This window comes from Aphis gossypii, chromosome 2 (assembly GCF_020184175.1).
Source record: "Aphis gossypii isolate Hap1 chromosome 2, ASM2018417v2, whole genome shotgun sequence".
NCBI lineage: Eukaryota > Metazoa > Arthropoda > Insecta > Hemiptera > Aphididae > Aphis > Aphis gossypii.
The window spans coordinates 62,025,054-62,041,885 of NC_065531.1; the positions used below are offsets into that span (position 1 = coordinate 62,025,054).

Genomic DNA, 16,832 nt, shown 5'->3' on the forward strand with positions numbered 1-16,832 from the left:
ACTAATGTACACAGTATTTTTGACATATTCTTCCCAAAAGTAGTAATTACATGGTGTAAGATCAGATGACCTTAGAAGGTACCTAGGTGCAAAGCATTGAATGATTCAATTTGAATAACCCTGTATAATATGAATTTACGTTGAAATTGTATTAAATAGCTTGATAAAAAAAAAAAAATAATAATAATTAGTTAGTTTTTCTGATATTTAAAAAATATACTATGTTGCAATAATATGTGTCATATTGTATAAATTTAAATTATCTTCAATTTAAAATTGTATAAAAATGTCCTATAATATTCATGTAATATATGAATGAATCAACGATATCAACGTTGTTGAATTTAAATGAAATACGCTATGAAGTATTTATATTTTTTCAATGTTTTATCTATTCAAAATAATTTGATAATGTTAACAAAATAATTTATACAATTCAGCGTTATTTTAATAAACTTCAAACGGAATACATTATTCATTGTGTTAGCTTATAAAGATTAAAATAAAATAAAATTTACTATCAAAAGTTAAAAAAAAAAAAACATAATAAGTATAATTTAGTGTTATTTAAATTAATTTTAAACAGCAGTTATTAAAATAAACGAACATTTATTTGTAGTTAATATTAAATATTAGAAAATAATTTATATATTCATACATAAAAGGTTTATTAGTAATGCTATATGAGTATAATATCTTAGTTGGTTACTTGATTTAATCATCAATATTTAAATTATATACACGTGATTGTAGTCTTAAAGTTTATTTCGCATTTTCAATATACCTACCAACTTTCAACATGTGATTGATACGATATAAACGTAATCTGTCCAGTGAGAGAACAGCCAACTCTGCGCATCCATGCGTGATACTGTCATCGAGATTAGTTCCATTATGACAGCATATTTTTTAAGAACAAATGCGCAGATGAATCGATTTTTGTCAGGCTACTACGTGTTCTTTCGTTGAACAGAGTATAGTTTGTTTTAGTATCAGCAGTTGTAGTAAATAGTTTTGTTACGATAATAGGTAATTAATTATTTTTAATTAAAACTACATAATTACATAAAATGTTGTTATTTGTTTGTTCAAAGAACATTGAGGGGATAATTTTATTGCAATCTATGTATATTTTCGATAAAGAATTTAAAAAATGCTTTGAATTTGTAATACCGTCCAATGGAATAATATAATACTTACAGTATCTAGTCTGGTACCGTACCCATTCTAAAATGTAATTTAATATTTTAGTAAAAACAGTCAAAAATTTCTTACTAACATCACTTTGCTAGTTTGTTATTAAATTGTATACGTCGTATATCTTCGCATATAGTATCGGTATACTCGTAGAATCACAGTAAATACGTATTCAGAATTTGTTTTTTTGTTTTTTTGGGTGGTGAGTGGAAGATTGATACTATAATATAATAGCACAACCATGGTAGGTGTGCGATATGTTTAGGCACTATACGTGGAGTTAACACGTAGGGAAATGGAATGAAAACTTATTAAATCGCGTCAAACTGACAGCTGTCAGTTAGACTATAGTAATATTATAATCGTTGTCATGTTAATGACTGTAAGTATTAAATAGGTATCTGTAGTATTTCCTGGCACACAACGTCGCCGTCGATCGATGTGGTGTATACTTATCTGACCAAGGAAAAAATAATACGAGTCCCGGCAACTCACTAAAATCGTACCTCCAGTATTAAAGAAAAATATATTAATTAAGTTCGATGATTGAGAAACAAAAGTTTACCTACTAATCAAGTTCATGGAAAATGTAAAATACTCGTATATCAATTGAGTTCGTAGATTAATTTTTATTTTTTGTGTTAAAATACTGCGTATTTGTATATTTTCGGTTAAAATAGAAATACTAAAACACCAAAACTCTTAAATACTGAATTGTAGTATATTATCTTAACTTAATTGAAAACAATTTTATCATACTCATAGAAAACAAAAATAAAATAGAAAAAAATGCAGTTATTTGAAAAAAAAAAGCAAAATTAAGATTTAAATAAATTTGAAATCTTTGAATCGGTCGCGACATGTTTCTACTTTTCGAAAACTTATGGTTTGCGGAAGTGACCGTCGATCATCGGTATCATCCAGATAAGGATCATCAATTCTGTACAATCCTCAGGCGATGTCGTCATCCGGGATCCGAGTAAAACTTCAGTGCGGAAGGTGTTTCAAAGTAATTAAAAAAAAAACCCCATCATCGTCCGATTGATGATTGGGTGAGGTACGAAATAATACGAAAAAAACATCGCGGTTCTATATTATAATAGTGTAATGCATTTGATTAATATAATATTGTTGCTAATCGCGGCGGTCGTCGTGCACGCGTCGTTCAAGGACGCGTGTGTAACCGTACACAACGTGACCGGGTAGGATTCCCAACTATTACGTTAGATAGGTACATCGATTGGTCGTGATTTCGTACCGTGACATATCGGCGCGCTCGACGACAACCGAAAAACATAATCTTAATGTATATTATAGAAAATGTTGTTATACTACGGTTAAAATGTACGAGTAGCGTCGAAATCTCTAAACGACGATATTTATTGTGACTGTTTCTACTATAGGTACAAATATGATTGATGGTTTTATTTTTACTTCCGTACTTTATATTTTTACTATTATTATTATTTACCGGTAAACAGTATGTTATAGTCATCGTTTTTAATCGGCAAAGAGTTGGCGCCAATTCGACGTGGAAAATAACTTTTATCGTAATATCGTCAAAGTGTATTACGAGATATTCTGTTTGTATTTAATTAACAAGGTTTTTAATTTTTTCAAAACGACATTCTGTTACGATAGGTCAAATAATAAATCAAAAATATTTATCACGCCGTGACTGCAGGATACTGGAATATTTTACGATTTTCTTTCGTTGGTGATACATAATCATGTGTTAATACTATTGAATGATTCAATTGATTGTGCGTTTTACATATTATTTTATGCATGTATTTATTTATTTGTGCATTAGATGACATATCATGAAAATTAATATTTTACTGGTTATGTTTTCGATTGAGCATAATGTTACTCTTTATGATGATTGGGCAATATTATATCCGAATTGTTAAAAACACTAAAAGGTTATGAAATGAATAGGTACGGAGGAATTTTGCGTGTGAAAGTTACCGGTTTTTAAGTGTAACTTATATTTATATTTTCCTTTGTATATTCGAATCGAGTTATTTTTATGTATATTCAGCCTGGAATTGTCAATTTTTTGAAATACAAATATATGTTAATTATATAGTCAACGTTCTGATAATATTCTGGTGTATCTATTCATAAAAAAATATCTTCACTTAACTTTTTGAATAGTATTTATATGGAATTTGTTATAAAATATATTATAATGTACTAATATGTCTTAATGTTTTAAAATATGTTATTTGAATTAGCTGATTATAAAATTCTTTAATAATTTAACTGAATAAAAACCTAATTTAACAACAACTTCTTCTCAATAAAATTTACATTTTAATCATTTTAAGTGATCGTCTCGCTACTATTTTTATTTTTCGTAAATATATGTATGTATATATATAATAAATATATTATTATCCGATAGGTTTATACACAGTTTTAAATCAAATAACTATGGATAAAGATAGTGGCATTCCAGTTTAATATAAATAGCTGTCCCAATATCTAATAATTATTGAATAAAAGTAAATCGAATATAATATCATTATATAATACTGTCTGAGTTAATTATTTAAATTCAATTCGATATAATGCGTTTAAGTAAAGTAAATATGTAATTACTTAATAAAAAAATAAATGTAATTTAATTTATAAACAATTTAAAAATCGAAAGGTGTTCATAAAATCGTTGAACTATACATAGGTTGTAGACACTAGACACTAATACATACGTAATGCATTGATGTGAACTTTATAAAATGTCATTGCATATTAATATAATATTTTTATACAATAATAAATAATAAATTTTTGTATACTAATTGAAATTAAAAAAATATTAACTCAATAAAAATATAGTTTTATTTCACAGTAAATGAGACTTAAATTAAAATATTTTAAAGCATATTTTAATATCTTTAATTATCAAACTCTTATTTGACCTTTACCTTTAAAAGAGTTAAAATAAAATTATAATTAAGTCTACATCCTGTTCAGAAAAAAAACTGATAATTTTATAAAATAATATAATACTAAAAACGTAATTGTCTGTTAAATAGTATATTATCTAAATACCCATAGTATTACGTTTGTTTGGATATAAAACGAATAATAAGAATTATTGCAATGTGGTACCTATGCATTATAATAATAAACTGCTATTGTTTCAACAATTATTAAAAAAAAAAAAAAAAAAAAACTGAAATAATAAAATAATAAATACAAGTAAATACATGATATACAAATACAGTATACACATATGTCATATACACAAAATACATCGTATTTTGAGTTAAATCATTTTAAATATAATTGATATACGAGTGTAATAATTGTAATGTTATTATTATAATGCATGCATATTTTCATTTTAAAATACTTGTATTTACCTACATAATACCATGAATTATAATCGATTTTAATAGTTATTAGAATTTTGACTGTTCGGAAGAGACTTAAAATTTTTATCGGATTGATTATATTAAAAATTTATTGATAGAAAAATTTGAACAATTTTTAGTAAATTAAATAAATATTATTAATATTATAGTACCTATAATATAATATTATAATATTATTTACATTTTAAGTAATTTTTTTTTCAATATATAATCGAGTAGATTTGTTTACATATTTTATTTCAATATGTTTTAAAATGATCTACATTATGTTTTAATAAAACTATAATTAGTTCTTAATCAAAATACACAGATGTTTATTAGGTTTATAATTTTAGCTGTTTAATTCTAAAATATTAATAGTAAAAAAGTGTTTACCTGAAATTTAAAGCAATTACATTTTTTATATAGTAACTTACAACTTTTTTTAAACAGAATGAGAATAATACAAATTCATTTGTAGAAAATAAAAACAATATGAAAAAATTAACTTCCTTAAATTTATCAAAGTCGACCATGTTAATCTTAAATTAAAAAAAAATATGTTAATCGTATTGCATTAATTTTTATACAGACCATCTTGTTGATACTTTTTTTTTTAAGAAAGGTACCTTATATAAATAATCTATTCAATTGTCCACTTAAATTTACTGCTGTAGCTATTCAGCTTAAAATTAAATCCATACATAAAATGTTTCCATTAAAGAGTGTTGTTGTAATTATTCTTCTAAAAAAATTATATTCCATTTACGTAAATATACGTAAGTATACGTCATATCTACGGGAAATAAAATTTGATTACAATATTTTAAATAAATAATGTTTCATTAAATGTTATTGGTGTTCGTGATATTCGGAATTGATGAAATAAGCTAATTATGAAAGATAATCAAGCGTATTAACAATAAAAATTAATAATTAAAGGAAACTACACGGAAATAATGGTGTTAATTACGTTCCAATGCTTCACCTTTGTGTAAGCTCAAAAACATATTGTTATATTATATTATGTATATATAAAAAAAAAAAATAAAAAATGAACCGTAAGATTATAATTTGAACTAACAACCGCTTCCTGTTACTATTACTCTAATTATACACGGACAAATGAGTACAAACTGATATAATATACTTTTTGGTGGCTAGTTACAATTTTAATTAAATTATATTATTGACAATTCGTAAATAAATAGTTATATTTTATGCATAATCATACAATAAAATGAAACAAATATAATATAGAATACTACCAATCTATTTTTATGAAAATGTAATATATATTTATTATTTAGTTATATTATTATCCTTATGTCCGTAATTTATTGTTTAAACAAATTATAGTTGGTTTATGATGGAATATTATATTTAAATACTGTTACACAAGCATTTTTATGTTTAATCATTTTTATTTTTTTAGAAAAAAAAATGTAAATAACTTACTATAAAAGTATGTAAGTTTGTATCTAATATTGTGTAACTTACAATCTAATCTCTCAATTTTCACTCGTAAACAATCCCCGGGTTAGGTAGGTACAATTATTTTTTGAAAATTCATTACATGCATGACACGACATCAATACACTACCACATAATATTTTAGAGACTAGAATATGTTTCCATTTGCATTCACATTTTCTTGATAAATTTCTTGTCTTTTATTGAAAAAAAAAAATCAATTTTTTTATTGTTTAGTGTTTTCGCAGTGATCCTTAAAGGATTTTAGTATAAAATCATACTGATGGATTAAATATTATATGTAGTAGTATATGTTTTAGATTTAAATATGTGAACAAATATTATTATTTATTATTGATATTTTCATTTAGGTAATATCATAATCTTATTATCACTTACATATACACAGGTTTTGTAAATAGTAAATAATACAATGGTGTAAAACATTTGAATATCTAGTAAATATTTTTCTCTTCGTACCTCACCAGGTCGATTGGTTTGTTGACAGGCGTGGCAGTCGTGTTTGTGCTCAGAAAAACACTCGTGTGCGCCTCCGGTAACATGTACAGTGTATAGTGTATATTATGTAGTTTATATATTATTTATATACGTATATATTACAGATACATATAGAGACGTTCTAAAACTATATAATAATTATAATCGATCGACACAGATATTCGATCTAAGAACAAATTGTCTTCTCTTAAAGAGTGGAGGCCAAACATGCGCGAGCGTTAAAATAATATTATCATTTGCGATCCCGTTTCGTGTCGTATACTCTCGCCATCGCCACCACAATTTGTATATTATAATAATATGTTATGATATATCTCCATGGTTAAATATTATATGTATATATTTATTATTGTTATTATGCGAATATTAAGCGCTCGTCTCTCGGCCTGCACGGCACGACCCTCCCCGGGGCGCCGCTGAACCCGATATTATAATGATATTATTCTTGTACTTTACATAAGCGTCCTCTGCTGCCCGAGTATTTTCACGTCGCGATTGACGTTGTGAATTCTTTAAACGTGGGCGAGAAGGAAAAAAATTCGATTTGATATGTTCCGTTGAGAAATCGCCAACCTACCTGCAAATACTTATTATTATTGCGACACAATATTGCCATCGTGACGGTCGACCCATCACGAGTGCAACGCAGCGCGCTGCCGACAATCGATATCCTATCATAATACTAATACTACTATGGTCTATGTATACATATATATTATTATTAGATTATATTTATATTATACAATTATACTGTACATACACCATCGGCTATTGATCATGTCAAAATATCTTGTCGGGAACACCTTGGATCTTTCAGACTGCAAAATTCTCGGTGTAGAAATAGTTAAATATATAGGCAATCCATTAAGTTTTAGTTAGTTTTAAGCTTGCAAATTTCATCGTACATAGAGATCTACTTGAAGCATTAGATCGTATAGTTTGTTTTTTTTGCTTGTTATATGCCGTCTTATTATCGTTTTGATTTAACGCCGTTTGATAAAAATGATTTTGTATTTCCATCGATTCACTCCAATTTTTCTATCCCGTAAACTACGAATGATAATATTTGTTAAATAGGTCTGTTGTACAAAACTACTCATGAGGCCGAATACACTGAAGTCTGAAAGTGTTCATAAGAATATAATGAAACTATTTCGCATGATGCTTTTTATAAGACAGGCCAAGTAATGTGCATTCATAGGTAATGATAAATCTATAGTTGTCATTTAGCGTAAAAATCGCGAGATGAGTCTGCATTCTGCAGCGTGTTTACCACTTCTAACACATGGACACGATTGTCGTGTTTAACGTAGTATTTAAAATGTATTTCTTGTAGAATAAATAAAAATAAATAAATATTTTCAGATCAAATACAAAAAGGTTTTCATCAAAGATTTATTGTGTAGACGTGCGTTTTTAGTCATTCTTCTTTATATTATTGACAATTTATTATTCGACGAATTTTTCATAACATATTATACTTTAAACTTAACCACTCTAGTCCACTCAAGTATCCACACTATTATATCCGATAAATCCAAAGTGGCCAATAATGATATTGTTATCGCAATATTATGTTCTTTTACACAATCAGTTGTTATATTACGTAGGTCAGTGGAGAACATTATTTATTTGAAAAAAAAATAATAAGAAGAAAAATTCATCAAGGTTGAAGTTCTTAATTTTTCTGACAATTATTTTTTATCATTTATTTAATGGAAAATACGTTGAAAAGAAAGAGAATGGACGATGTTTATCATCTTTCTTTGGTTTATTTTTTTTTTTTACTGTGCCTACGTTTTATCACGCAACGACGTATATTTCTCGCAAAGAAAAGAAGAAAAAATCGCGTTCCTTCATAAAATTACTATACACTACTACGCTTTTCGCACTTTTTATTTTCACACATACCTACTTTTTTTGTAAATTTTTTATTTTTTTTACGAGCGTTGGCACTTCCACGTATTTCATCATTAACGTGTTTCACCCCTCATTCCGAGAACAATATTAAAACTTTTGATGTTTCAATACTCTTTGTCGCTGCACATGCACTAGACACACACTACGCATTTATAATAAATATTTGGTCGTTGGGTAGGTGTTTGCCCTCGTGGTTCATTTAAAAGAGCAGCAAATAAACAAAAAAATGACATTACACATTATTAGGTGATAATAAATTTATCGGATACAAATTTTGTTTAATATATTTATAAATAGTTTAAAAAATATATACATATATATGTATACACTAGTAATGAAAATATATTTATCAAAATCGAACATAGATTGTAATTTACTCCTCATTTTTAAAATTAACAAAATGTAAATTTATCTTCAAAATGTTAATTTATAATAATGATAGTATAAAAAACTTATAGTTGAAGTACTAAAAAAAAAATACATTAATATGAGGCTGATCAATAAACAGAATATATTTAACCCAAAATCACGGTCGTTAAAATGTAACAATTTATAATAAAAATATGTTAGATCGTAAAGGTAAAAGGGGTATGTGATGTTAGCCCTCATAATGAAATAGTTCTCAAAGTTTGCAAATTATTGACATATGCTTTAATAAAATCGTATAATGTGAGGGGGAGTGTAACTTAATACAAAATCAAGGCATGGTCGTTATATTAGGTAACGAAAATGCTAGGGGTTGTATGGAATACATGGATTTTTTATATTTCTAGTTACACAATGCAATATGCATATGCAATTATATTATAACTATTATATCCGGTTCCCCAAGCAACGCTCACCAGTTGGCATTTGGAATTTTTTATTAAATTTTCTATTATACTATATTAATAAAATAAAATATGTTTTTCACTATCACGGTAGAGTAAGTACCTACCTATATTTATTAATTATAGACATTATTATCACGATGTCGAATTAATATAAATATGTTTTTTTTATATTATATTTTTATTCTATATCGTCCATATTAACATACATAGCGTCAGCCCATATTTGCGTAAAGATAAAAAAAAATGTTAATTTAGGTAGAAAAGGCAAAAAACTGGTGATCTTATTGTACGTATGTATGTACCTATAAGAAAAACGTTTTAGTTTAAATAATAATATTAACATATTCTGTACTTTTTATACTACGTACCTTATAAATTAGTTCACTTATAATTGTTATGAACCAATTATTCTATGTATTCTATTGACGTCCTTACAGTCACAGTTGATTTACGACAAATCTAGGGCGTGCGTATAATATAATATCTACTATTCTATAATATTATATTGTATTTAAATAAAATGTAAACACTACGATCGGCGCGTTCCGGTTTCAAAACCTTACATCCTTATTGTGGCTGCTGCAAATCGTTTTGTTTGCGTCGTGAGTTTTTCAACCAATGCGTATAAATACGGTATAATATTTCAAACAATGTTAACCGTACCCAAACGGAAGCTGAGCGTGCACGTACACGCGAGTTTATCGAAGTCGTTTTCCCGCTTTGTCAAACAGTAAATTATTCTTATTCGTACTACAAAGATAGCATATTATTATAATGTATACATAACACATGCTTTTATTATTACAATATTATGTATCACTCGAGTGTGCAATGTAACAGAATCCACTCAAATCGAAATTCTTGTAATTTTTTTCGTTTCGTTTAACGAGTTTATTATTATTATTATTTTTTGTGGTATCGCACGAGCTTTTACAAAAACCGGATTTATACATTGGCGCAGTTGTAATAAACAATATTATACTTAAACAATACGTGCACAAGCGTCATAATATTATTATCGATGCATACTTCATACCTACGTGTCTATGTTGTTTATTTGTTAATTTTTACTTATTTTGTATTTACTTATTGCGATTATTTAATTGCTTTAATTTTATTTTAGAAATTATTTAATTACTATTATTATGTTGCACTAATGATATTATAATATAAGTGGTGTAGTAAAAAATTTACTTTTGTATGTGGTGGAAATGAGTGATTGAAGAGGGGGCTGATCATTTTTTATATAGGATCCTCCATACAAGTTACAATTTTAATACCAGTTCATAATATTATACCTTAAATAATACGTTCATAGAACTCTAAAAATGTTTTCAATTTTCCTGAAATTTGAAAGAGCTGTGGGGTTGCAGCTGTTTTAAATCTTTAATTGTACTATGCCTAAAATCTAAAAATAAATACAAAAGTTAAATATAGTGTATTATAATATATTATTGAAAATACCCGTAGGTACCAAAAACTTACAGCCATACATATTAAAAACTATTACTTATTGATCTTGTATGGCCTTTTATAAAAATAAAAGATCATATTAACTAAACTCAAAAGGTAATAATTTACAATATTACTGATGAGTACTACTTTTTAAATTTTTACTTATCATACTGATGTATTTAATTATTAAAATAATAAAATACACTTTTGTATGAAACTAAATATTATTCCATAAAACATTATACTTTCTTCTTTGATCTAACAATACAACTTCGATTGATTTGATCAATGGTAAATAATAGATCCATTACACAATATAGACATTTTATTTCTTTTGTTGTATAACTTAATCTTCTAGAACTAAATTTAAAATTATATCCTAATTCTATTATTATTACAATATAAGCAAACATTATTTAATTAACTATTAACACTATAGTGTCGCGTGGAAATAAGTTTGGATAATAATAATAATTGTTTTAAAAAATACATAATTTAATATTTATAAACATTGTCATGGTTTGAATATTTTTAACAAAATAACAATCAAAAATTAAACACTGTTTTGTTATAAGTACTACAACTTATAACATATTATATAGTATATAATATAACATAAGAAAATTCGTATAATAATATATTAGGTATATTGATTGCGAACAAATGTCAACTAAACTATATAACTATTTAAATAGGTTATTTGTGTCGTAAAGTACGGAGAAAAAATTCTAGTTGTTTACACATAACATTTTTTATTTTAATGATAAAATATATTATGAAAATATCGAATTTCTTTATGTATACATATATTAACATCGTCGTCATATTATTATTATAACTTATAAGTAAGCAATATTTTATGTCACAGCGAAATGTCTGATAGATGTAAACATGCAGAATAATGATAATATGATCCCATGTGAAGTATATGAGATCGTCATTATGAGAAGTACATATTTTTCTCAATTATGATTTTATATGAACATAATAATAATACATTATAATAAATCACACACATGGCGCTTAGGTGCTTCAAACTCGACGACGACCAATAATCAGGTCTTTGCTTATGACAGCAGTTTGTCAATCAAATTTAGATTTGCTCGTGTCAGATGTAAAAAAATGTATTTATATACCACGCATTGGTGCTAGTTTGTCGCGGTGTTATCGTTGTAAAACTATTTGGTTTTAGGTTTCTGTAAGTCGAATGATATATTGAACATAATACGCCTTAATATATTATTATGTCCACGCTTGATGTCTCTTCATTTACCATTTGTACCATTTGCTTTATTTTATTGTATACTATAATATATTTTAATCTCGTATATCATAATATGAGTGATATTTTAGGGTTATAAATTTAAAATTAAATTATAGAATAGATAAAAATACTGAATTGAGACGGTTGTATAATGCAGTGATTATTCTAATTAGTTTATGTAATGGAAATCAACATCGATAGGTATCAAAGATATATAAATATTATAATATTATGTGTCGCAAGTATGAAAATTGAATTTTCCATTCATATGTTACAAATTGTATTATTATGCGCAGTGAATAGAGTCGTCGAATCTGAGGCAATTTTAATAGCGGATGTTATATAATTAAATAATGCATGCATTTCGTCGTTAGAATTAAATGTTGCCGCTTTTCGAGCAATTTTCCCGTTCACCAGTCCAAGATTTTTAGATTAAAACATCTACGTTAATCAGGTGGACAGTGGCGTGTTGACTACTTATCGACCGTGACTTACATTATAATATCATTTCTTTATCTAACAGCTTCGTCCGGAATGTGTTTTATGTTCACTGTTTTGTCCAAGTGACAATATGAATCGAAACAATAGCTATATAGGTATATTGGTATTATTATAATTTATAGTTGCCCGTCTATCGTCACGTAAATATTCAGTTTTTGACAATTTTTTTTAAAGACAACGACGTAATAAAATATAGGTATATTATATGTATACGCCTTATACCTTATTACTATATATATATTTTTAAATCATAATAATGTCTGCTGTTTTATGTTTTTTTTTTTTTTTACTACAAATGACCTCGATGAATTATTATAGTTTGGCATGTAATTACACACAACAGACTTGAAGTTATATTGTAATACAAAAATTTTTTATTTGGCTCGCATATGTGGGAAAATCTGCGTGAACATATGAAATTTAGGATTTTTCTCAAGCCCTTTTAAAATCGTTTAGATCAACTCTTCTGAGTAAAAGTTATTAGTTAAGTTAAAATTTAGTTAGTGGTTATTCCAAGAACTGTATATTATGACAAATTTGTAGGTTTGATCATTCTGTAAATCCTGAGTTTGTTTGTTACGTTTACAATCTAAAGGCGGTTTCACCAAAAATATCACTCATAGTTTGTTGTATAGTTGATATTTGACTTTATTAAGATTACATTTTATTGACTTTACAGTTTAAAAGTACATATTATATTTAGTATTATGTCAATACTAAATGAACCCAACGATTTAATGTTTAACTAATTGTAAACAGCCTTACGTTTGGTGACTAAACTCTATGTTACGTTATTAGTATCATTTTTATATTAATAGAAAAACAGATACTTACTTTTAAAATGAATTTAGGTAACTATAAAATTATACAACTATATCATATTATACTCAAATAATTTTTTTAGAATGAGAAGATAACGAATAATATCAAATATATATTATAGTATACTATATAATTTGTATGTATTATTTTAATTGTAAATTTTACTCATTTACTTAGCATACATAATATTACTACAAACGCATATCGATAAAATTTTATTATTACTGAGCGTCCCAATAAAATTGAATGCAACAAATAATGTGTGATCTTTTTTTTTTTGTAATTCGAATCCTTAAAGCAAATAAAAACCATTACGTCATTAACTGATAATTATTTGATCATGTAAGAACTAAGCAATTTTTATCTTAATCAGATTTTTTTTATAATTAAGTCTTGAGAAATAATTGTGTAGAAATACTTTTTAATCTTGTGAAGATAGTAAATGACACGATGAAATTGTATTATTTTATAATGTTGTGTCTATATAAGAAAATCGTAATACGGAAAACGGCCAATTGCGTTTGCGTTTCACCGCAATCGTGAAAACTTCGTGTTAAATTTCATAAAAATGGCTTTACGTAAACTGTAAATCTACATACTAATATATTATAGGTATTGCGTCAATAGAACATTAATACACTACATACTTACGAGTTACAAATAGTTGTGTAATAATATATTAGTTATATCTAAGTATTTGATACGCGTGCATATAATGATGAGATACATTTCGGGCTCGAACAATTTATGGTTACGATTATCAGACTCAGAACGCCACATCGGAATATTCCTCCGCCTATTATTCTTAGGCGGCGTGCACGCTCGCGATTTGACGAATTAAATTTTTTTTCAAATCTGGATGTCGACCACGAAATATACACACGTGTATTCTAGCCTGTACGTAACCTAACCTGGTTGTTTTGAGAGACCAAATTTATCACCGAAAGTAGATAATAATAATATAACTTTTATTGTATTGCATTGTATAATGATATTTTATATTATTTTTCCATTTAATCTGCCCACGATGAGACTGTAATAATAATATTATTATTATTTTGTCCGTTGTGTCATCGAAAGCCAGTCGTTTTCGTCGCGTGGCTTTCAAATTTCGAGGAAAAAGCGCTCGATGATTTTATTATTATTATTCTATCGATATTCTATGACTCCGGTATTGCGGTAATATCGAGGTTATGTAATTTATCACACGATAGGGAGAACAGCACTATCGTATTATTATTCGTCTTAACATCCGATCGTACTATGAAATCAGTTCCGAGTCTTTTAGAGATTGAAATCTAAATTCTAAACTATGTATATCGTCACCGCCGATGACCTTATTTAATGTATTATACGTAATAATATTATTCGGAAGGATCGAGTTTCAATGTAATGTGCATTATTTATTAGGTACTCAAATGGAATCCAAGTACAATTTTAATTTAATTTAATAGATATTTAAAAGATGAAACTTTTTTATTTCTTAGAATTTCAACGTAATTTCATTATTATTTAGAATTAATCAATGTAGTGCACGAGTTTTTATTGTAAATTAGGTAATTAAAAATATTTTATCAAGAAATATCGTTTTCATAATATTTGCTTTAATAGTTTTTAGGTATTTTTCATTCCTACCAAATTTAAATTGTTTTTTTTTTTTTTTATAAGATGATATAACATATTTATTTATAGCTATTAACAGATATGGTGTCTTAATGGGACTGAAACAAATAAAAAATAAGAAATAACTTGGTTAATTTGAGTTACATCGTGGTCCTATTTATTTTGAGTACCTATACTATATGCCTAAGTTATTTAGAATATTTTTCTGATAGTTTTTAGAGCATTCAAATTTAGGCCCAAATTATTATATATTAAGTGGACGTCGGCTCTAAAATATAACATCGTCAGCGTCTGTGCTGTTATCGGAATTAAGGTTTATTATTATCTCTTTTTTTTTTGTGATCATGCATACTACAACAGTTTCGATGGGTTTTTTTAATCGACAGAATATAAAATTGTACATACAATTTCAATGAGACTGCGATTTTTCACAAAGCAGTGATTTTGAGAGAGAAAATGCGTACAAATAATGATGTTGATAATAGAATAAATCCGTCTGTAGAATAATCAGAAAAAAAATACAGTATGTATACATTTTATATATAATGAATTCGTTTATATTCGTAACGCTGATACGCTAAATTGTCAATACGCCACCAACGACGAGTGATAAAAAACATGTCTGATTTGATCGGGTTGTATCGGTGTGTTGGGCATAATATTGCATAATATTGTACGTATTTACAGAATTAAAGAAAACGACACATGTTCGTACGATTTTAGTTAGGCACGTGAAATGAATAGTTTAAAAATATTCGAAACTCAACGCTGCAAGATCGATAAAATAACCATCTTATTTTTAGTTTATAGATCGTGTAATATCGTATAGTTTTCACCAATCACCTAAAATTTGTTAAACTGTTAAATCTCACTAAAATGGAGTAAGCAGTGTCTTGTAATATATATAACATTCGAAAATACAGATAATTTACATAGACATAGTATCTAAATATAATTTGTTTGGTAAAATTTCTGTGGGTTATAATAATGTATTCACCGAATTTTAGAATAAAATTGACTCAATGTTGATCTATTCTTCGTATGTCTAAGATACATCATACAATTTCGTTTTCAAATTATTTGTAGGTGTATTATTTATTGAATTTATTCAATATCTTTATTGTTTATCGTTGTTTAAATTAAACGTATCACTTATGTCTAGTATTTATACATATTTTATATAGTTGTGTATTTAATGTTAATTCTAGTTTTTCTTATTTATTGCATTCGAATATTTATAAAATTATTATATGAGTTTATAAACAATTGTTATTTTATCAAAACAATACTTAAAAAAAAAAAATTACTAACATTTACTGAAGTATTATGTTGACATGTTTTATAACAGATAAGTTCAAACATAATAATATTATAAGCCAAAATACTAGAAATAAATATCATAAATAATTTTGTATTTTATACAGTTATATTATTATATTATAATGTTATAATATTTACATATTTATTTGTTCAAGATTTGATTTGATTCGTAAAAAATTTGGTTCATAAGCTTTAAAGTTTAACTGTAGTAAACACACCCATATTTTAGTATATTATTACACACAACAAATCTTATATATAAATATTTCTTTCAAAAATATGATGACAACGTTATGTTTATAAATGCTTACTTTGTGTTTTTCGTTTTCAGATTTTGAACATAAAAAATTGAAGTCAAAATAAATAACAGCAATATGGGAAAATTGTCTTTGGCCGTGGTTATGATTTTGGTGGCTACAGTTGCTGCATATCCAAGCAAACCGTCGTTTCTCGGGTGCCAGAGCTCTGAAGACTGTGGTGTGGACGAATGTTGTGTTTTAGGTACGTACTTTTAACTTTTATTAATGATAAAAATTTGCA

General features: G+C 26.5%; 1 protein-coding gene across 1 annotated transcript in view; it reads left to right on the forward strand.

The window, feature by feature from the left end:
• LOC114122932 (astakine-like) overlaps window positions 1-16,832 on the forward strand; it is a 47,077-nt gene that overhangs the window by 3,401 nt on the left and 26,844 nt on the right. The window contains exon 2 of the mRNA XM_027985739.2: window positions 16,624-16,793. Within this exon, the coding sequence (XP_027841540.2) occupies window positions 16,667-16,793 (127 nt within the window). The 5' untranslated portion in view covers window positions 16,624-16,666. The remainder of the gene's footprint in view (window positions 1-16,623; window positions 16,794-16,832) is intronic.